The sequence below is a fragment of the Micromys minutus genome, assembly GCF_963924665.1.
Source record: "Micromys minutus genome assembly, chromosome: 13".
Lineage (NCBI taxonomy): Eukaryota > Metazoa > Chordata > Mammalia > Rodentia > Muridae > Micromys > Micromys minutus.
Window position 1 is genome coordinate 7,383,837 of NC_137982.1, and position 22,178 is coordinate 7,406,014.

At 54.2% G+C, this 22,178-nt stretch overlaps 1 protein-coding gene across 1 annotated transcript in view; it reads left to right on the forward strand.

The window, feature by feature from the left end:
- The window catches only part of HMCN2 (hemicentin 2), a gene marked incomplete at its 5' end in the record, with an annotated part of 140,350 nt that overhangs the window by 90,473 nt on the left and 27,699 nt on the right, over positions 1-22,178 (forward strand). Inside the window, 28 exons of the mRNA XM_080927721.1 lie at positions 45-187; positions 615-765; positions 2,636-2,854; positions 4,553-4,666; positions 5,027-5,214; positions 5,749-5,845; positions 6,489-6,650; positions 6,803-6,916; positions 7,670-7,872; positions 8,184-8,265; positions 9,109-9,240; positions 11,476-11,619; positions 11,704-11,863; positions 11,944-12,068; positions 12,419-12,602; positions 14,186-14,283; positions 14,657-14,923; positions 15,454-15,644; positions 15,981-16,062; positions 16,149-16,285; positions 16,954-17,095; positions 17,170-17,314; positions 17,947-18,074; positions 18,605-18,761; positions 20,003-20,124; positions 20,715-20,879; positions 21,539-21,646; positions 21,915-22,049. Coding sequence (XP_080783847.1) covers positions 45-187; positions 615-765; positions 2,636-2,854; positions 4,553-4,666; positions 5,027-5,214; positions 5,749-5,845; positions 6,489-6,650; positions 6,803-6,916; positions 7,670-7,872; positions 8,184-8,265; positions 9,109-9,240; positions 11,476-11,619; positions 11,704-11,863; positions 11,944-12,068; positions 12,419-12,602; positions 14,186-14,283; positions 14,657-14,923; positions 15,454-15,644; positions 15,981-16,062; positions 16,149-16,285; positions 16,954-17,095; positions 17,170-17,314; positions 17,947-18,074; positions 18,605-18,761; positions 20,003-20,124; positions 20,715-20,879; positions 21,539-21,646; positions 21,915-22,049 — 4,095 coding nt within the window. The remainder of the gene's footprint in view (positions 1-44; positions 188-614; positions 766-2,635; positions 2,855-4,552; positions 4,667-5,026; positions 5,215-5,748; positions 5,846-6,488; positions 6,651-6,802; positions 6,917-7,669; positions 7,873-8,183; positions 8,266-9,108; positions 9,241-11,475; positions 11,620-11,703; positions 11,864-11,943; positions 12,069-12,418; positions 12,603-14,185; positions 14,284-14,656; positions 14,924-15,453; positions 15,645-15,980; positions 16,063-16,148; positions 16,286-16,953; positions 17,096-17,169; positions 17,315-17,946; positions 18,075-18,604; positions 18,762-20,002; positions 20,125-20,714; positions 20,880-21,538; positions 21,647-21,914; positions 22,050-22,178) is intronic.

Genomic DNA, 22,178 nt, shown 5'->3' on the forward strand with positions numbered 1-22,178 from the left:
ACCCCTTCCCAGACCCACTCCTCATACAGCCTGTGGCTTTTCAGTTCCCCCCTCCATCTCCAAAGATGACCCCTTGGGGGAGGTCAGCGTGAAGGAAGTGAAGACCAAAGTCAACAGCTCTCTGACCCTAGAGTGTGAATGCTGGGCCACGCCCCCGCCCTCCATCAGCTGGTACAAGGACGGAAGGGTGCGTGTTGGACCCCAGACAACCTTAGACACTCACCTTTGAGTCTCACTAGCCCTGCTTGGATCTTTCCAGAAAGAAGCCCTGAAAGTACCTCGTCCCAGAGCAGTCCCTTCTTACTTTTCAGTTCTTTATGATAACAAAAGAAAACAAACACATCCCAGGCATAAGTTCCACTCCTTTGCTTTTTTTCTGCTTTTGATAACATGCAGGTTTGGTTTGACAGAGTCATGGACAATCCCATTACTTTACATTATGGTCTGATTTTTATTTGTTAAAATAGAAAGTAGGGTATCCGGTAGCACATGCTAGAGTTCAAAGTCATCCTTGGCTACATAGTGAGTTTGAGGTCAGCCTGGGCTACATGAGACCCTGTCCCAAAACAAACTATTTCACTTTTTCATCTTGGTCCCTCTCTATTGTCCCCCAGCCTGTGACCCCCAGCCAGCGGCTCAATGTCCTTGGAGAGGGACGGCTACTCCAGATCCAACCCACACAGGTGTCTGACTCTGGCCGATACCTGTGTGTGGCCACCAATGTGGCTGGCGAGGATGACCAGGACTTCAATGTTCTCATCCAAGGTGTGTGTGATAACCTACTGTAGAGTAGGCTGGGTGATGGCAACCAGTAAGCCCAAGACAGGACATTGCCTCCAGGTAGAAGGGTGTGACCCATGGCAGCGACATTAGCTGGGCACCAGGAACCCTCCACTCCACAGAGGCATTCTTCACAGACCATCCGTCTCAACATCTCAGATGTGAAGTGGTTCTGTGTTTTCCGTGGCTAAGGAATGAGATTCAGAAGATGGTAGCTCCAGCCTTAAATCAGGATTAAGTGGCCAGGAGACAGGCAGAGAAGGCAGGGAGAAAGAAAAGCCAGAGAGGGACAAAAGAGGCTGAGGAGAGGCTGGGAGGGAGGTTGGGGGGGATGGGAGGCTGGGAGCCTGGGAGGCTGAGAAGCTGGGAGGCCGAGGGGGGCTGGGGATCTGGGAGACTGGGAGGCTGGGGGGTGTTGGGAGGTTGGGAGGCTGGGAGGCTGGGAGGCTGGGGGGGCTGGGGATCTGGGAGGCTGGGAGGCTGGGGTCTGGGAGGCTGGGAGGCTGGGGGGCTGGGAGATTGGGAGGCTGGGAAGCTGGGAGGTTGGGAGGCTGGGGGCTGGGAGGCTGGGAGGCTGGGGGCTGGGAGGCTGGGGGCTGGGAGGCTGGGGGGCTGGGTGGTTGGGAGGCTGTGGGGCTGGGAGGCTGGAAGCTGGGAGGCAGGGAGGCTGGGGGGCTGGGAGACAGAAGGCTGGGAGGCAGGGAAGCTGGGGGGGGGCTGGGAGGCTGGAGGCTGGGAGGTTGGGAGGCTGGGGGACTGGAGGTTAAGTCAAATGATGGAAGGACACATTGCCACACAGTGCTCCATAAGAAAGCACCCTTTCTCCTCTGCCAGATCTGGCCCTCAGCCTCTCACCCTGTCCCTGTCATCACTGCTGTCTCAGGGTTGAACAGACACCATGACCAAGGCAACACTTACAAAGGACAACATTTAATTGGGGCTGGCTTACAATTTTAGAGGTTCATCCTATTATCTTCATGGTGAGATATGACATTGTGTAGGCAGACAAGGCTCTGGAGATGGAGCTCAGGGCACTCCTTCTCCAAAGGAGCTTGATCCAAAGGCAGTGGAAGGGGACTGTGTCCTGCACTGGACCTAACTTGAACACATATATGAGACCTTAAAGCTTGCCCCCACAGAGACACATTTCCTCCAGCAAAGACACACCTACTCCAACAAGGCTGGACCTCCTAATAGTGCCACTCCCTATGGGCCATTCAAACCATGGTGGGGGGATCTGTATGACCTGCGAATGTCACTGGCTCCCTGTGGGCCTTGGCTTCACCCCAAGGCAAAGACAGGTGGATCTCTGAGAGTTTAGGGCTAGTTGGGGCTACACAGTGAGACCGTGTCTCAGGGAAAGAAAAAGAGAAAAGGTACAGGTGATCTGACTAAAGCAGGTGGCCTTGGGGCCCCTTCGGGTCCTAACTGCAAAGAGCTTTGTGCCTCTAAGTACCAACACTTGGCAACTTGTCCAACTCCCTTCAAAAAGCTTTCAGTGTTACAAAGTCGTTTTATTTCATTTTGTCCTTCTGAGCAAAAGCCTTTGAGCCAGAGACTTCCGGTAGCCCAGGTTGGCACTGTGGTCCTCTTACCTCAGCCTCTAAGCGCTAGGATAACAGCTGTACCATTGGGCTTCTCTGAGGCCAGTTAGATGTGAGGTCCATGGGACAAGGGGCTTTTCCTAAAGCTCATGAGGCAGCGTCACAGACAGTCCCTAAGGGAGTGAAGAGGTGACTAAAGGGAGTGGCTCGTGGGGCAGGGTGTGGCAGTGCTTCCCAGGCTGGTTGGCAATAGTGGCGAGCAGCCTTAACCCTTTATTTTATTCCTAATGTCTTGGTCTCCCTCCGTGCAGTGCCCCCCATATTCCAGAAGATGGGTGATGTTGATGCAGACTTTGAGCTCCCACCCCATGAGGAGGAGGCCCAGGGCAGGGTGACAGAGTTCCGGGAGATTGTGGCGAACAACCCAGCTTACCTGTACTGTGATACAAATGCCATCCCACCACCAGAGCTCACGTGGTACAGGGAGGGCCAGCCCCTGTCAGATGCCGACCGGGTCTCGGTGCTGCAAGGTAGGCTGGATGCTGCTTGCAAGGTGATCACCCCAGAGAGTCCCTGAGACTTGCAGAGGATAACGGTTGCATAGGGTTGTCTTCTGTGCTTAGCTTTTCAAATGAGCTTCCAAGAGCCCAGGCCAGAGCCCATGTCTGGGCTTCTGGATCTGTACTGGCCTTAAATGCTCAAGAAAATGGTGTGGTTCTCTAGGGCAGTGCTTCTCAACCTGTGGATCACAGCCCCTTGGAGGCCACATATCAGATACCCTGCATAAAGATATTTACTTTACGATTCATAACAGTAGCAAAATTTCAGTTGCAAAGTAGAAACGAAAATAACTTTATGGTTAGGGGTCATCACAACAGTAGGAACTGTGTTAAAGGGTCACAGCATTGGCAAGGTTGAGAACCACTGCTCTAGGGAGAGATGGGTCTCTTTATGTAAAGATCCTGGGGCAGGAAGGCAATGGGGACCACAGGCTCCGCCCCTAAAGTACCTGCCAGCCAAGCAGGAGAGTTAATCCTCAGAATCCATGGAAAAGCCAGGGGTGCTGGTGTGTGCCATAATCCCAACACTGCAGAGGCAGGCAGGTCCTGGGGCTCACTGGACACCCACTCTTCTCATTAAAAAACCCAAGCCATTGAGAGGCCCTGTCTCAAGAAATAATGTGGACAGCGTCTGAGGAAAAACACTCAAAATTGACCTCTGGCCTCCACATTTATGTACATATACATGTGTGTTTGTGCTCTGTACACACACAAGCATATGCATACATATACAAAACACACACAAGCACACAGGGAGAGAGACAGAGAGATGGGGGAGGGAGAGAGAGGGAGGGAGAGAGAAGGTTTCGAGCCCATGAAAGCGCTCTCTGGATTTTGAGGTCTATGCTATCTTTGTAGCCTATAGATTATGAAAGTTTTCTTCTTTCATTTTCCCATTTTCTTATTAGAAGCTTTATTTGTTGTTTAAGTGGAACTTATTTTGAAATACCTCTTATGACTGGCTTTAAAATGAAAGGCCCTGGAATGAGGCCTGGAGATGCCTGGCTTCCCTTCGCCTGCCCCACCCCCACCACAGACCACTGCTGTTGCTATTCAGGCTACAGTGACATCCAAGGGGAGATGAGTGGTCCCCTGGGTTAGCATCTGCATGGTGGCCTGCCAGGCCCAGACCAGCATTCCCTGACCTGGAATCCTTAGCACACAGTAGCCTTGCATCTGGACCAGCTTCTGCTCTTGGCTGCCCTTCTGGTCACAAAGGGTCCCAGGTGACTCCTCCTCTGCCTACAGCTATCACTATCCTCAAAGCCAGCCCTGCCTCTGAGAATGGACTCCAAGTGAATTATGGGTAAACATTCCATAATTACAACAGAACAGACTGAACTGTATCAGTTCTCTCTCATCATGTAACGCGTCCATTGGGATGATGTAGAGGCGTTGACCTTTGCCCAGCCGGCCAACTCTCCCCTCTAGCTAACCCTGTTGGGAGCTTCATTTTCCCGTTTATGAGATGGGCTACCTACAGGGCTCGTGCTACCGAGCCTGCACCTGAGACAAGGCCATTCACTGAGTAAGGACTTAATCGTCCCTTGCCCTGAGGCAGGGAGTGCCAGTGATCTGCCTTGGGCCCTCCAGAAGAGCAACAGCTTCCTTGCTCTGAATCCAGGTCTCTTGCCCGTAAGCTCAGACCCCCATCCTGTGTTTCTGCAGGAGGCCGAATCCTGCAGCTGCCTCTTGTGCAGGCGGAGGATGCTGGCAGGTACTCCTGCAAAGCTTCCAATGAGGTGGGCGAGGACTGGTTACACTACGAACTGCTGGTGTTGAGTGAGTGTCCCTGGTGAGGAGGGACAGGGAGGCTCTGGTCCCAGAGAGGCTTCCTTCTGAAGGACCCTGGGGATTTGGGGTACAGTTCTTCTGGGCTCAGAAGGGGTGTAATAGGGTTGCAAGCTTGGGTTTTGAAGCCAGGGGGAAGTGGAGTGGCTTTGAGGTCCCGGATGGCAACTGTCTTACATGTGACCTTGAGTAGACTGTGACCTCTCAGAAGCGCAGGCTTCTTAGCTACTTCCAGGCCTGAGAGATTTGGTAAGGAAAGCACAAGGACACCCAGCCAGCATCTGGGACCAACTTCCTTGTTCACCCCGAGCCCAACACCTAAACCACTTCCCGGTCTCCTCTCTCACCCAGCACCACCAGTGATCCCAGGAGACACACAGGAGCTGGTGCAGGAGGTGACCGTAAATGCCAGCAGTGCCGTCAGCCTAGAGTGCCCAGCCATGGGGAACCCAGCACCTGTTCTGTCATGGTTCCAGAATGGGCTGCCTGTGTCCCCCAGCCCACGGCTGCAGGTCCTAGAGGAGGGAAAGGTCTTGAAGGTGAGAACAGACCCCTCTTAGGGTAAAAGCACTAGGAACTAAGGGACATTGTCATCTGCCCCTCAGAGTATGGGGTGTCACCTGCACAGCATATGGTATCTGTAAGGGGCCCAGCCAGCCACACAGTGTTCATAAGTATCAGTCACTCCTGACAAATCAGGAGCAGGTGTGCCACACTCAGGGACAGCCTAGTCCCAGGACAGCAGCCCCTTGCAAGCTTTGACCACCAGGGTCTAGATCATCACACCACAGCTGCACAGACTCCCCCAGAGATAAACACAGGCAGCCCCCCACATGGCCTTCTTGTCCACTTAGTTACAGAGAAACAACCAACATCAGTTTTACTTCCTAAGACACCACACGGAGCCCGGGATGGGCCTCAGAGGGGCTGCTCCCGGTCACTGTGAGCACCTGCAGCCCACGTGACGGCTGTGGGGAGACAGGGTGCTCGCTGGCAGTGTGGGGATTCTCTGTGGCTCTCTGGATCCTTTCACCTGTCAGCCTTGGCATCAGGACCGGTGTCTGTACCCTCAGGTTTCCACCGCAGAGGCGGCGGATGCTGCCAGCTACATGTGTGTTGCAGAGAACCAGGCAGGCTCTGCAGAGAAACTCTTTACCCTCAGGGTCCAAGGTGAGATAGTTAAGAGGGAACCTCTGTGGGCTCCTCGCTTCTCCCAGAGGTTACCCTAGCACCTATAATCAGAGTTCAGACACCCCAGCCTGGACTCAGCCACAGCCCAGGACATAGAACATTTGTGAGACTTCAATCATGTTTGGACCAACCAAGCCAGAAACAGCTTGGGCAGGGGCAAGGGGGAGTCTTATTCCAAGGCCTCACATCATCATTATTGAGCACTTACTGTGTATCTGACATGTGTCCAAAGGACACCTTCCAGCAGACCCTGGAAGTTGGCCGTGCTTTACAGCTAGAGTTGCTCCAAGAGGTCTTACAGCACCAAGTCTGCTGTTGACCTCTGTCACCACGGGCCTAGATGTGAGGGCAGCTGTATCCCTGAGAATGCACTAAATAGTCCTCAAAGTCTGAAACCCAGGAAGCCATCTGGGTTCTGACACTGATAGCTGTATGGCTTTCAGAGAATGGCTAAACTGCTCTGATCCAGTCGCCTTGTGCTCTTATACAAGGCAGCTCTAACTAATGAGGCTTGCCCTCCAAGGGCTGTGTGGAGATGCACCAGGGCTTTGTCTAAGAGCCTAGGCCAGTTCCTCGGTCTGTGCTCTCCACCCATGTAACTGTCAATCCCAATTCCACCTAGTACCGCCACAAATCTCGGACTGGAACAGCAGCCAGCTCACCGCCACCCTCAACAGCAGTGTCTCTCTCCCCTGTGAAGTTCATGCTCACCCGAGTCCTGAGGTCACATGGTACAAGGATGGCCAGCCTCTCTCCCTGGGACAAGAGGTTTTCCTCCTTCCTGGTTGGTAAACTGAGGCTTCGTGCCCAGTTCAAGACTCTGCTGGGAGTCCGAGATGTTCGAACCTGGGACAGGGCTGGACACACTGGGAGGGCTGGGGATTGAGAGCAGCCTGGGACCCTGCGGCTGCTGGTGCAGGGACTGCTGTCCCACAGGTACCCACACACTGCGGCTGGCTCGAGCACAGCCAGCTGATTCCGGGACTTACCTGTGTGAAGCCCTCAATGCTGCAGGCCGAGACCAAAAGATGGTACAGCTTAACGTTCTGGGTATGTCCTCCTGTGGTCCCTGGGAAACCCTTGTCTTCCTCTAGGAATCCTGCTTACGAACAGTCACCAGGAGGGTAAATTAGTCTTGAGAGTTGGATACACCAGGGTCTGATGCAGCCATGCACAAGTTTGCTCTGTGACCTAGAGCTAGTGTCTCCCCCTCTCTGAGCCTCAGATGAAAGGTGACAATCTCTATAAAGATGAAGGGGAATTGCAGTCCTTGGCTCACTGTGTGACTCACCATAGCTTCAGTGGCAGTCAAGTTGAGGGGGCAGAACACTGAAGAACCCTAAGAGCTAGGCTAGGAAGGTCAGAGATTCTTGGCTTGTAGCCTATGACAGCACTCTCCTCTCAGTCTTTGGGATTGTCCGGAAAGTTCTTTTCAGTCCTGGGGGAGGTTCATTCATTTGTAAATACATAGCTATGACAGGCCCTGAGAGCTCGGGTAACCAGGGGTACCAGGGTCTGAGGGACCCCATAGAGGGCTGTGTCTAGTCAGGAGATGCTGGGAAGGGGGGAAAAAGATCCTGCTATCAGCACCTTCCATGCCTAGGCACCAGGTCCCATGGCCACCAGCAGGCTCTGGTAGGCTAGCCTGGGTTCACTTCCTCCAGCAGCCCTGGATCAGCACTAGATTCGAGGGTCAGAGCCACCATTTGATCTGTGGACTTTCCTGAGCCATTTACCCAGGGTGGTTTGGGGGCAATATGGACAAAGCCATAGTGCTTCCTCACTGTCCTTTCCTGCCTTTAGTCCCCCCCAGCTTTAAACAGGCTCCTGGGGGCCCCCAGGAGGCCGTCCAGGTCAGAGCAGGGGACAAAGCCACTCTAAGCTGTGAGACAGACTCACTCCCAGAGCCAGCTGTGACCTGGTTCAAGGACCAGCAGCCCCTAGCCCTGGGGCAGCGGATTCAGAGTCTACAAGGTGGACAAAAACTGGAGATCCTGAACTCACAGGTCAGTGACTGTGGGCGGCTTGGGAAGTGGGCACAGCGCTTCCTGACCCCACAGGCCTGGATGAGGGAAGAGATAGGTGTGTCCTAAGATGATGTGGGGGTGCATTTCCCACCCCCTGCCCCCACAAGTGACCGGGAAAGACTCCAGCTCTGCTCTGCCTCACAGTGACCTTGAACACCCTTCCACACTGCTTCCTCACTTTGAGGGCTTTGGGAGAGGTCAGACAGTCCTATCTCCCAATAGCTTCCCAGACAAGGCAACTCTCAGGGAAATGTTTATTCCACACACTAATGCCTTGTGCTCTGTCCCAGGCATCAGATAATGGTGTGTACAGCTGCAAAGTTAGCAACACAGCTGGAGAGGCCACCCGGACCTTTGTCCTTGCCATCCAAGGTAAGCCAGGACCAGCTTGCACCCCAACCTTTTGAGAACAGAGTCTTTCATGACCTGGCTCTCAGGGAGCTGACCCTGGGGGAGCTGGGGTCCCAGAAAACCTAATGGCCACCAAAACCACCCCAAACTTTGGTGTTCTTGTCTCATGAATTTGGAGAATGAAGTTTACAGACTCCAGAGGGTGAGTTTTAGAGAGCTTATTTCACATTTACAGGTGAGACAGACAGGCAGACAGACAGACAGACAAGGCCAAGCTCCTGTATAGTAAGAGCTCATCCCAGGAAACAGGGTACCACTGAGGTATCAGTACAGACCCATTTAAAGGCAGAAAGTGAGTGAGACACGGGAAGGGCTGAGCTAGCTCATCAGCCTGGTCCTTCTCTGTTTTGGTCATGTCCTTGTGTGCAGCTTCCACGGAAGGGGAAGTGCCCATAGGAGCCAAGAACCAGGGCTTTCTCCTGGCGCTCTTGACCTCCAGTGGGGACATTCTTGGAACCTCTGCTCAGGGGTCCCTGCCCCACCTGGCCAGTTTCTAGCCTCTGTCTGTCACCCCCAAGCAGCTCCCAGGGCTGCCAGGGATGATGAGATCAATGGCTGAAACCCTGAGGCTCTACCACCAAGGGCTAAGTGCACAAGATCTGGAGTTTTCAAACCCAAGAAGGGAGTTAGGATATAGCACAAAATCAGGGCCCGTTGCATGCCTATAATCCCATGGGAAGGAGGTGGAGGCAGGAATCAGGAGTGAAAAGTATGTAAGCTGCACCCTTAGGTGGATAGCTGTCTGCTGAGAGGAAGAAACTAGAGAGCAGGGAAGAGTGCAGAAACCTACCATCTCTCCCGCAGTGCCCCCAACATTTGAGAAACCTGAGAGGGAGACGGTGAGCCAGGTGGCTGGACGCCCCCTAGTCCTGGCTTGTGATGTGTCCGGAATCCCGGCTCCCACTGTGACTTGGCTGAAGGACAGATTGCCCGTGGGTGAGTGCCCATGTCCTGCTTTCCATGTTAGAGCAAAATAGGTCTTCGTTCAGTCGAGCAACAATAGGAAATTGTTCGGTATTAATGTTCTTGTCAAAAACGGAGGGCTCTCAGAATGTGGTGATTCATGCTTGAAACCCTAGCGTCATTGGCTGAGCCACAGGGGGCCAGCCTGCCCTGGTTACTCTGATGACTGTGATGCTAGCAAGCTAAGGAAGAAGAAACTGGCCTTGGCTGGAGAGAAGAGTCCATCACAGCAGTGAGGGACTAGAACAAGCTGCCCCTCCTCCTGTCAATCAGTTCTGCACCTGCTTGGCCATGGGTCACCCCCTCTAAGCTCTCCTCCTCACCCTTGACCTCTATACCCTGCTAGGATCAGTCTGTGGATACTCAACCTGTCAGCTGGTAAATCCTATGGTGATGTCCGCTGAGGTCTTCTCCAGAGTGGGCATCACTGCCCCTGCCAGTGTCTGGGGAGGCCCCATTCACATGGAGATTCTATCCCTACTCTTCAAATTGTAGCTTCAGTGAGCTACAATTTACATCCTACACAGTCCAACCATTTAAAGAGTAATCATTCAAGGTTTTTCAGTGTACCCAGGGAGTGAAACCACTGCCATAATCAATTTTAGAATGCCATCATTGCCCAGTGACGAGTCATAGCCATCACCCCAGGCCCTGCAATTTCCCGTCCCACAGCGGCCTGCTGTTGGTTTCTGGGAAATGCTTGTCCCGGACATTCCTTCTGATAGTGTCACGTCATCCTGTGACCTTCTGCATCTGCCTCTCTGCATTCAGCCTGAGCCTTAAGGCAGCCTGGATCAGCCTTGGTTTTTTTTTTTGTTTTTTTTTTTTTCCAGAAATAAATTATTTTTCATTGTTCCTTTATAGAATGCCTCATATGGCTATGTAGTCCTGGCTGGTTGGGCACTTGATATGTAAACCAGACTGACCTTAAACTCACAGATATTCACCTGCCTCTGCCTCCCAAGTGCCGGGGTTGAATTCATGAACAAGTAGCACTGTGTTTCTTAACCTGCCTTTGGGCTGTCCCAGTGAGGCTGCTGTGAGCTTGGTGTCTGTGGGTGTTTTTGTGTCTCCTGAGTGAACCCTTGATTAGCCTGGCATCAAACCCTGCCTATCGGTCCTCTAGTTTTTCCACACACGCTGTTCCCTGCCTGGAGTGCCTCAAGGCCTTGTCTGCTTGCATCTGACTGGTTTGTACTCAAGCTTTGTCCCAGCAGCCCCTGTTGAGGAGCCCTTCCTGGCACCTACAGCCCCTCCCATCCTTCTCTGGCACCCTCCTACCCCTCCCCTGGCCCTTCCATCCTACCCTGCCCTCCAACCCCCAGCTCCCTGACGCTGAGAGAACTTTAGAGCTGTCAGCCCTCAGCTGCACTGTGACTGTGCCTTTGTGATACATTTCATGCTTCTGAGGTCAGGGACCACGATGCCTTTTTTCCCCCAAACTCTAGGTAGGACACAGGGTGCATCTGGTCCATGTGCATGGTGCTGAAAGGCTGGACAGGGGTAAAGGTGGGTGGAAGCAGGACTGGTACAATTCGAAATGCCTTTAGGAGACCTGCAAGGGGGTATTCCAAGCTCCTGAGCAGAGTTCCTAGAGCCCCAAGGGTGACTCGTGTGGGGCCACTGAGTGGCTGATTCCCCTTGATCAGCAACCTGGATATATGTAGAAGGTGTGGGACCCTAAGTGGGAGGGAGGGAGAGCTGTAAGAAGTAATTTAATTGGGTAATCTAATTGTCAACTTGACATAGGCCCAGGTCACCACTGAGAGAGCTCGAGTGTAGGAGAGTCTAGGTCATGTTGGCTGTGGGCGTGTCTGTCTGCGATTGTCTTAAGCATGTTTCCTGGTGTGGAAAGACCCAGCCAGAGAATGGATGATAAGTTCCCCTGGGATTGGGTCCTGAGTTGTATACAGGTAGAGAAAGCTATCTGAACACAGGTGTGCACACATCCCTTCCGTTCTCTGCTGTGGCTGTGACCAGCTGCTTCCTGATGCCACCGCTCCCTCTCAAGGACCGTCACCTGGAACCCTGGGCCTATTGGCCCCTGTGTTCTCCATGCTGCCTCTGTCAGGGTAACTTTACACAGTGGCAGAGATGAAAGTAGGCCAGTGGGAATCTACAAAGGTGCCTCCGACCCACTGGTGCCTCAGTTTCGCTGTCAGTACAGGAAGGGAGTACAGGACTCAGGGGCTTCCCTTCGCTCCACAGAGAGCAATATGGTGCATGGCGTGGTCTCCCGAGGTGGCCGCCTCCAGTTGAATCACCTGCAGCCGACCCAGGCTGGTACCTACACTTGTGTGGCTGAGAACGCCCAAGCAGAGGCCCGCAAAGACTTTGTAGTGTCTGTACTAGGTACGTCTGCCTACACGATCCCCTCTTTGCCCATCCCGGGCAGCCCATGCTGCTGCCAGGCCTTCACCGTAGCCCCCATCACAGTGCCTCCCCAGATCCAGAACTCAGGCATGACTCAAGAACACAATGTGTTGGAGAGACAGGAGGTACGGCTGGGCTGTGAGGCTGAAGGCCAGCCACCACCAGATATAACCTGGCTGAAGGACGGTGGCCCACTGGACCAGCACGTGGGACCTCACCTCCGGTAAGGCCAGGGTGTGTCTCCTGAGGCACCAGGGCTGCCAGCCTGCGGGTGCCTGCCCTCAGTGACTCCTCCCCACGCAGGTTCTATCTGGATGGCAGCACCCTGGTGCTGAAGGGCCTAAAAGTAGCAGACTCGGGCGCCTACACCTGTGTGGCCCACAACCCAGCTGGGGAGGATGCCAGCTTACACACGGTGAATGTACTGGGTGAGGAACTGAGGCTGAGGAGAGGCCGGGAGCCCCAGTGCCTTGTGGGAAAACCTACAGGATGATGAGTGGGTGGAGTCAGGAACTTCCATTCGAGACCTGGTGATAGCTGCTCTGCAGGCTCCCTGGGTCTTCATCTCTTGTTCTCAAATAAGAGTCACGAGCTTCCCAGCCCAAGGTTCAGCCTTGAAAAGATTGGATGAATGTGGGTCCCAGGCCATGGGTCTCATCTCTTCAGGGCACAGCCAAGACTCCAAGACCCTAACCACAATGGCTGGCAGTGGCGTAAGGTCAGGGCTGGGTGCTGCCGACCCTCCAAGTCCCCCATCACTTGTAATCTGCCACCCCAGTTCCTCCCACCATCGAGCAACAAGCTGGTGACACAGGGACCCTAGTGAGCAGGACCGGAGAGCTGGTGACCATGGTGTGCCCCGTCCGAGGATCCCCACCCATTCATGTGAGCTGGCTCAAGGACGGCCTGCCCCTCCCACTCTCCCAGCGCACCCTCCTCCACAGCAATGGCCGCACCCTCAGGTAGGGGAGCTCAACCTGGTCCCTAATGTCAGTTGCTGACGCATTCTCTAGGCTGTTCAAGCCCCAAATGCTTCCACGTGGATCGTAAGATACAGATAGTGTAGACATAGAGGTTTGTGGGAATTGCGGAAGCTATGAAGATCCTGCTACCTAGTGCAACCCCAGAAGAGGCCTCATCCTGTGGCCTAGTGGAGAAGGCATAGCCCAAGAAGATACCTGAGTGTACCAGCCTGGCAAGACCAGGTAGAAAGCAAGGAGGGCTTCCTGGAAGGGGCCTGAACAAAGCTAGTGGTTCTAGACTCCAGCAAGCAGGAGAGTCTTGCAGCTGAAAGGACCAGGTAATAGAGGAATAGACAGTAAAGGCCCCAAACCATGAGCTCAAAAGACAGTCGAAGCTGGCCAAGGAGATACGGGGACAACAGAGCGTGCCGTGGTCAAGGCTTACTTCATATTGGCACCGAGGTGGAAGAAGGTGGAGCCAGGCCTGGTTTCCATGGAGAACAGCATCCAGACAGAGCAAGTTCAAGGACCCCCTGAGGGAAGACAGCAGGGACAGGCAGATGTTACACTATTTTCATGGTGGGTTTTCTCCTGGGTTCTGGGGATCTTGCAGATCTCCAGGATGCACAGCAAGGAGCTTGACACTGAGTCACCTTGTCCGGCCAGAGAGGGAAGCTTTGAAGAGCAAAAGGAGAATTATACAAGATACTCTGAAACCCCAGGTCTTAACCACAAGTTTCTAGTGAGAACGCTCCCTGTCTGAAGGCAGCGTGGGTCACTGCCGGGCAGGTGTACTCCCAGAGCCTTTTCCATGCGTGCTTATAGGTCTGTCAGACATCTTTGGTGATACCCACATTGAGTAGTCATGCACAAGAACCCTCCCCACGCACCTCAGCTTTACTGGCTGTTTTGGGCTTGACCAAAGGAACTCCGTTTTGAATCTGACTGCTTTTGACACTGGGATTCCAAGGCACCCGGGGGAGATGCAGTGTCTCCTTGGGGTTTGGGCAGATAGACGTTCAAGGACTATCAGCATCATGGAAGGTTCTGAAAGCCAGATGGATGCAACCATCCGCCACACATGTGCACCATGTCCTTTGGACTTAGAGAAAGGCTTCTGGCCGGGACAGGAGGGTGTGGAAAGGCTTTGTTCAGGGAGACTGGCCTGGCTCTGACATCGTGATCCTCTCTGGCCAATCTCAAGAGCGGCCCGGAAGCTAGGGGCTCAGGAGAAAGGGCACTGAATGGGGCCAGTAAACGGAGACAACCCATGTAGGTCCTGAGTTGGAAGGGTACCTGCTGGGACAATGAGCGCCCAGCGTTTAGGAGGCAGAGGTTTGTCTGAGGCTGTAAGGATTAGAGAAGGTAGTGGGCATGGAGATCAGAGAAGAGGCCATGGGGCTTTCCCCAGGGAACACTAGGAGACCAGGAAAGGGATGTGGATTCGGGCTAAAGGGTTCTCCTTTCAGAATTAGCCACTGAGAACTGAGATAAGAAAACTCAACCACTTTCCCTTTTACCCTCCCTCCCCTATCCCTCTCCCCTCCCCTCGTCCCTTCTCCCCCTTTGGGACGGGGACTCAGAATCTCTCAGGCGCAGCTGGCAGATTCAGGCGTCTTCACCTGTGTGGCTGCAAGCCCAGCTGGTGTGGCTGACAGGAACTTCACCTTGCTGGTACTCGGTATGGGGCAGGGTGGGGCAGTGAATGTGACTCGGGTTAGGACAGATGAGAATAAAGTCCCCCACCCAAGGCTCATCCCAGCGTGCCGGGGTAGAGCCATGGGACATTCTAACTTCTTCCACCGTCAGCTCATATCCCCCAAGTTGTAAGTTAGGGCCAAGCATTGACAGGCGTAATTTATGGTGATGAGCAGTGACTCTGGGCCCCAGCTCCACTAGGTAGACAAGGGTTGCAATGTTGGAGATCTCACCTAGCATAGGAGTTCCAAAGGGTTTATCCATGAGGACCATAGGCCTCAGACGATGCAAAGATCCAGAGCGAGGGCCACCTGCTGCAGATTGATACAGACCCTGCCTATCCTTGTCCCCCTCAGTGCCCCCCATCCTGGAACCAGTGGAGTTTCAGAATGACGTGATGGCTGCCCAAGGCTCTGAAGTAGTCCTTCCATGTGAGGCCCAGGGAAACCCCCTGCCCCTCGTGTCATGGATGAAAGATGGGGAGCCCTTGTTGCTCCAGAGCCTTGAGCAGGGACCTGGCCTGAAGTTGGAAGCACTGAACATTGGTGACTCGGGGACCTACTCCTGTGTGGCAGCAAGCGAGGCGGGGGAGGCCAGGAGACACTTCCAGCTGACAGTGATGGGTGGGTGCCTTGTCCTCGGCAGCTTTGCTGGCTGGAGGGTGACATGGGACTCTGGGGCTGAGAAAAAGCCAGCGAGAAGAGGGGTCCTCTGGAAGTTTGGGGTTCCCTTTGTCTGAGGTTCCAGAGCGAGGCCTCACTTGTCTCTGCCTGCTGAGCTACTGTGTCTGAGAAATCCAGCTCTAGTTCAACATGTTTGACCACCTGACCCTTGATGTCAAAAGCAAAAGCTAGAGCCTCCAACATGTAGGGACACAGCCTCACGGTGTAGCTCAAAAGTATGCAATGAGGGGCCATGGTCAAAACATCTGCCTCAACTCTGTCTTCTTTCCATGTACTGTGTCCTTGTTGAAGTCAAGGTACAAATAACTGTCCTGGGACCACAGACCTGTGGTTTCTATGTCTAGGTGATGGTCCAGAATCTCCCCCCCCCCCATCATCCTCAACTGTTTCTTCTTGGCCCTTCAGCCGTGAGCCTCCTGATGGTGTGGGGAAGGGGGGAGAAACGCTGACCCAAGGTGGACTTCTTGCAGATCCTCCCCACATTGAGGAGTCGGGTGAGACTTCAGAGCTGTCACTGACACCTGGTGCCCACCTGGAACTCCTGTGTGAGGCCCACGGCATCCCCCCACCAAACATCACTTGGCATAAAGATGGTCAGGTCCTGAGCAGGGTGGAAAATGACGGCCAAGCTGGCCGGGTGCTCCGGGTGCGGAATGTGCAGGTATTGGCAATGCCTGTTAGGGGTGGAGTTAGGACCGGAGAAGAAACTGCAGATGTCCAGTGGGCAGCTGCCAAACGTCCCCAGCTCCTCTTTTATGTGCTAGGGACATGATCCCCATGCCTATGTCCTTATGGATTCCCAGGAAGGTCAGAGCCAAGGCTGATAAACAAACAAAACCAGACAGCTAGAATGAGGACTTTCAGTCCTGCCCTTATACCTCAAGAGCAATATGGAGGAGAGAATTCCAAGGAGGGATAATCGGGCCAGAAGGTGGGGAGTCAAGAGGAGTGGACATGTGGAGCCAGAAGCAGCTGATATCCTTTGCCCTGTTCCCAGGTGGACAGTGCTGGGCTGTATACTTGCCTGGCTGAGAACCCTGCAGGGGAAACAGAGAAGAGCTTCCGGGTCAGAGTTCAAGGTAGCGGCTATGGGGACAGAGGAAGGGGGAGTGGCGTGGGACCTGCAAGAGTGAGTCTATCTCTCATACCCTCTTACCCCCCCCAGCCCCTCCAAATGTTGTTGGGCCCCGGGGTCCCCGCTCTGTGGTTGGCTTGGCTCCAGGGCAGCTGGTTCTGGAGTGCTCCGTGGAAGCAGAGCCAGCACCGGAGATTGAGTGGTATCGGGGTGGCGTCCTGCTTCAGGTGAGCCCCTTTATCTCCAGCAGAGGCCAAGTGAGGGCAGGGTTCTGAGAATCTGTCTGTCTGGATGTCACTCCACATGTCTGCTCTGGGCACATCTTCTCTCCTGATGTTACCGTCACTCCGTGTCCTGTTTGGGCACTGCAGCAAGACCAGGACCATGGTGCTTTTAGTTTACACTGAGGGCTTTGTGGCCCAAATCCACGACAAGCTGTCTCTGTGTTCATCCTTCCCAAGGGGCCAGTTTGTAGCTATGGACTGGGAGATTGTGGGTCTGTGGGTAGGGGCGCAGTGACAGTGCTCAGCCCCTCCAGGTTCCTGAGGGTCTCAACAGAGTGACCCTCTGCTGCAAGTCTGTTGCTAGCCTAAGATGGAGCCGAGCCTCCTAGGTCTCTCAGACCCCCTGGCCCAATGCTTGTCTAGACCAAGACGAGTTTAATCCATAGGGAACCGTGAAGCAGAAACTATGGGAGGGATGGTCATACAGTCCTGCAGGTAGGACCCTGAGAGGGGCTGTTCACTTAACTATGTCTCCAAGATATTTCCTCCTACCCCTGGCTTTCCCAGCAAGAGGATACCGACTCAGGACTCAGTTCTGAACCCATGAGACCAAGGTCATAGCCAAGTGCCAATAAAGACCCCTCTTTCCCCTCCTCTGGGGGACTCTGCAGGCAGACGCCCACACTCACTTTCGAGAGCAGGGCAGATTCCTCAAGCTGCAGGCACTCAGCACAGCGGACGGTGGGGACTACAGCTGCACAGCCCGCAACACTGCAGGCAGCACCAGCGTGGCTTTCCACGTGGAGATCCACAGTGAGTGGCCCCCTCCCCGCCCACCTTCCCCTCAGAGCCACAGCTTCCCAGCCCTGCCCTCTGCCCCTCCCCAGCGGCGCCCACCATCCAGCCAGGACCGAACGCTGTGAACGTCTCAGTGAACCGCACAACCCTGCTGCCCTGCCAGGCCCACGGTGTGCCCACGCCCCTCGTGAGCTGGCGGAAGGATGGGATCCCTCTGGACCCTGGGAGCCCCAGGTGGGAGCCAGAAGGAGAGGACTTTAGGAGGAACTTGGGTTTAGGCTCCTCTTTGCCAATCACAGAAACGCATTTGGGCAGTTGTGACTTTACACGGGATGTGGGTGGCTCTCAATCACAAGGACAGGCACACCACTGACCTTGTCAATCTGTTTCTCTCACTATATATGGTGTCTTTTCATCACCCTCTCTCCCTCTCCTACCTCTATTAAGTATGACAGGTACCCCCCATCCACCCCAAGTTTACAGCCCCCCTGTTCACATAGCCTGCAGGAGCCGCAAGCCCTCTGTGAATACTGAACCCAAATTCCCAGGGCACAGAGTGCCATTGTTCCTGCCCGTGTAACGAACCATCCTCTGCTGCATCCAAGGGCAGGATTATATAGGGCAGCCTGGCCATTAAAGCCATTCTCAATACAGTGAGCCTGCTGCCCCCTGGAGCAGCCCCTCTTGACCTGTCTGCAGTGTGTATAGCTTTATGTCGCTCTCTCAAGTGCAGGACTGCCTTGTAATCCTTTTGTGGGGAGAGCTGGGGGCAGAAGGAAGCATCTTGCTGGAAACACAGTCGGGGGTCTAGTCCCTCTGAGTGCCCCATCTGCCTATCTCCAGGACAACTCCTCTTTCTGTTCCAGGCTGGAGTTTCTGCCTGAGGGCTCACTGCGGATTCATCCAGTCCTGCCACAGGATGCAGGACACTACCTCTGCCTAGCATCCAACTCTGCTGGCTCTGACCGGAAAGGCCTGGACCTCAGAGTCTTCGGTGGGTGGATGGGGAAAAGCACCCTCCTGCGTTCAGCCTCCGCTCCTGCCAGGGTCCAGGGACCAAAAGCAATAATCCTCAAGAGGTTTCGCCCATAAAGCTCAGGAGAGAAAAGTTTTGCCCATATGTAGCCAGGGGACACATATGTCATGCACCCTTCCTTAGAAGCACAGGACGTCAAATGTCCCATGGGAGCTGGCTTAAAGCCACTAAATTGGGTCCTCTGCTCAAACATTTCCTCCCACGGCAGTTTGCAGGACTCTGACCTTATTCAGGGATGATGGACAGAAGCCTTGGTAGCTTCATTCAAGTGTGGAGTGTCAGGAAGGCATCAGGTTCAGGGACTGACTCCAAAGGCCCCAACCAATCCATTGTTCCTTGTTAGTTTTCCTTAGAGAGCTCTACTCCCCTCCCTCAACTCCCTGGGATAGGTTGAAGATGGCAGCCAGTGTCCCAGTTGTGAGCACGGTCTCAGAGAGCCCCCCACATCCCTGCCTCATATCTGTTTCTAATAACCAACCTCTCCCCAGAGCCCCCGGCCATTGCCCCTGGCCCCTCCAACCTGACCCTGACCGCCTCCAGCCCGGCCTCGCTGCCCTGTGAGGCCAGAGGCTCTCCCAAGCCCCAGGTGACCTGGTGGAAGGATGGGCAGAAGCTGGACTTCCGCCTGCAGCAAGGCGCCTACCGGTAATGAGCAATCCATCTACAGTGTAGAGATATGGGAGGTCAGGGCCCATCACACACAGTATGAAAGGGTCAGTGAGGAGGATCCAGGACCACAGATGCCAGGGGTCAGTGGTGACACTAGGCAAGGGGTACCCTGGCAAGAGAGAAGGTGCTTGAATACATGGACCCACAGGAAAACGTACATGACTTATTCAGCACACTGAAAACAGGACATGGGGGTCCTGGTAGGGAGGCTCAGTGGCAGGTCAGTTGCTGGACATACAAGAAGCCTGTAGCAGTAAATAATCAAAGTCTGCTCTATGTTCCCGGCTGGTGTGCACACGGCTCACCCACCAAGAGCTCTGGATTCAGGAATGAAAGACACACACACACACACACACACACACACACCCTTTATATTTAATATGCCTTGGCTAGCTCAATGGTCCAGCCACTCTTGAACCTCCACGTGGCTAACACACTCCCCTCTGATATTCCTGAGTTAATACTTGCTAAATCTGTATTTCACCTCTGTTACCTTAGATCCAATCGGCCGGGTCTGCCCAATTCTTACACGTCAGCGGGCTCTCCCTCCTGCAATTTTTCCTGCATGCTCTGCCCTCCTAATGGTGGAATCTCTCTCTGTCCTCTGCATTTCTTGCCCAGAAATCCTAAAAGTCCCTCTTCTGTCCCCCTGCCCAACCATTGGCCTCTGGCTCTTCTTTATTGACCAGTCAAAAAACCAACTGTTGGCAGAGCAGCAGATGTGAGTTCCTGTGTAAGCACAAATCAAATCCCCAACAGAAAGAAGCCTGTGGCTACTTCTGAGAGCTTCGAGTGTTGCCCGTGTATCACACGTGGCCAATGGGCAGTGACTATCAGAAGTGTTTGTGATGTGTCTCACTAGTGACACACTGTCTCAAACATGCAGGAGGCAGAGCAGCATCTACGCACATGAAAGTCATCCACATGCCCAATAGCTGAGACTTTTAGGACTAGAAAGTTCTAGAAGATAACTTCTTTGTTGTGCATGATGTTTGTCTGTGTTGCGTGTACCCCATGTGTGTACAGCAGCTCACGAGGCCTGAAGAGGGTCTCAGACCCCCTGGAGCTGGAGTTACTGCCCAGAAGAGTAGGAGGGACTGTGAACCTCTTGAAGATACTTTGTCTAGAGATAGATGCAGAGGAGGCCTGGGGTGGGGAGACCGCTTTGGCTCAGTCACCCCGGACCCCTCGCTCAGCCATCCATTTGTCTGTCCCAGGCTCCTGCCCTCCAATGCCCTGTTCCTCACAGCTCCCAACCCTCAGGACTCAGCCCGGTTTGAGTGTGTGGCGAGCAATGAGATGGGCGAGTCCCGCAGGAGCTACCAGGTGACTGTCCACGGTAAGTCCTAGCAGAGGTGGGAAATGTGGGTATGACATCCTCCCTCCTGGGAGCTCTCCTGGGTCTACTTCCCACCACTCACACATCTAATCTACAACAGTCTAAACCTAAAGCTGCTCCTTCCTCAGCTGCCTGGGCCCCCAAGGCAGACTAAAATCTCACCTGTGAGGTCCTGTGTGGTCCAGCCCCATGGATGTGCCCCAGGTTCAGCTTGCCCCATGGCTTGCCATAGGACCAGCTATGCCTCTGCCTGCCTCGGAATCTCTGCACAAGCTGTTCCTTCTGCTGGAAACATGCTTCCTTCATTCAACCAGCACCTACTTTTCCTCCAGATTTCAATGATGTGTCACCTCTCCCAGAGGCCTTCCCCAAAGTCACCAGGCCAATGTCTCTACAGAAAGCTATTATTCATGACTATCTCTGTGCCCCAACATATCTGCTGAGTGTGCAGTATGACTGCCATTCTCATGGCTTCCATCTCTGCTGTCACCCCTCGTACGCCTCATGTCCTAGCCTCCCTTCATGACAGTTCTGTTCCCGAGGTCCTGTGTCCACCTTTCCCCTCAGCAGAGACTTGCCTTGTGTTCTAGTGCCTCCCACCATTGCGGATGACCAGACACATTTCACGGTGACCAGGATGGCACCTGTGGTCCTCACATGCCACAGCACAGGGTCACCAGCTCCAGCTGTGTCCTGGAGCAAGGCAGGCACCCATCTGGGAGCAAGGGGCAGCGGCTACCGAGTCTTGCCCTCTGGTGAGTTACAGGGAGCATCAGAGATGCCTCTGTGGAGAGAGGGGGCAGCACTGGGGGAGGGTAAAGGCTCTGGATAACAGGAAAGAAGCAAGGTTTACTCACCTTGCTGTGTAACCTGAGAGAAGACTCTTGCCCTCTCTGAGCCTCAGTACCCCAGTCTGAGGCCAATCAGAGGAACTTGGGATCCTGGGAAAATCAGGATTTTCTGATAAAGGAGAAAAATCTGTGGGAGTACTGGTAAAGGCAGCTTCACCTACAGGTTCTGGCCTTCATTTTAAAATAATGCTCTTGACCCTTTGGTGTCTGAGAGGTCCCAACATTGACAGAATTTGGAAAACAGATTTGTGTGCGATGCCTTTGCTGGACTGAGAACACAGCCCACTTGGTAAAACACTCTGCTAGCCTGTGGAAAGGCCCGGGCTCCATCCCCAGCACCACATAAAGCTGGCTTGGTGCTGCACACCAAGTATTCCCAGTACTTGAGAGGTGGAGGCAGGAGGATCAGAAGGTGAAGGTCATCCTCAGCTACACAGTAGGTTCCAGGCCAGCCTGGGCTACAGGAGACTACATGGGCAACAAAGGCATTTTCAAAGAACGTTGGTCACAGTCCTACCGCCTCCATCAGTAGGGACTCAACCATACCTGGTTTCCACCCACAGGAGCCCTGGAGATTGAGCAGGCCCTTCCTATCCATGCTGGCCGGTACACCTGCACTGCTCGAAACTCTGTGGGGGTGGCCCGCAAGCACATGGTCCTCACAGTGCAAGGTAAGGACCACAGTTGCCCCCACCTGAGGCCTAAGGGTAAGGGGAGTGGGGGTGACAGGGAGGACTAAGGTGACAGGTAGGATCAACCCCTGATGCCCCAGCCTAACTTCAACTATCTCCTAGTTTGGAATCTTTGGGAGAGAGCAGGCTCCCTGCAGCCTCGTTGTTAGTTACAGAGCCCCTGTCCTGCTAGAGGCTCCTCTCCTTTGATATAAATCCTGGTTGGAGGGACACCTTTTGGAGGGACTTCTGCCTTCTGTGCCCGCAGCCTCCCCTGTGGTAAAGCCACTCCCCGGCGTGATTCAGGTTGTGGCATCAGAAGAGGTGCTGCTTCCCTGTGAGGCCTCTGGTATCCCCCAGCCAATGGTCATCTGGCAGAAGGAGGGGCTCAGCATCCCTGAAGGTGAGACCTCACAGTGGCCAGCAGGAAGGGCAAGGTGGTCCTTCTTCCTGCCCAGGAGACCCCATCCCCACCCCTGGGAGAGATCTTACACAACCCAGCCTGGGCCTGAAACAGGGTCCCACCTTCTGC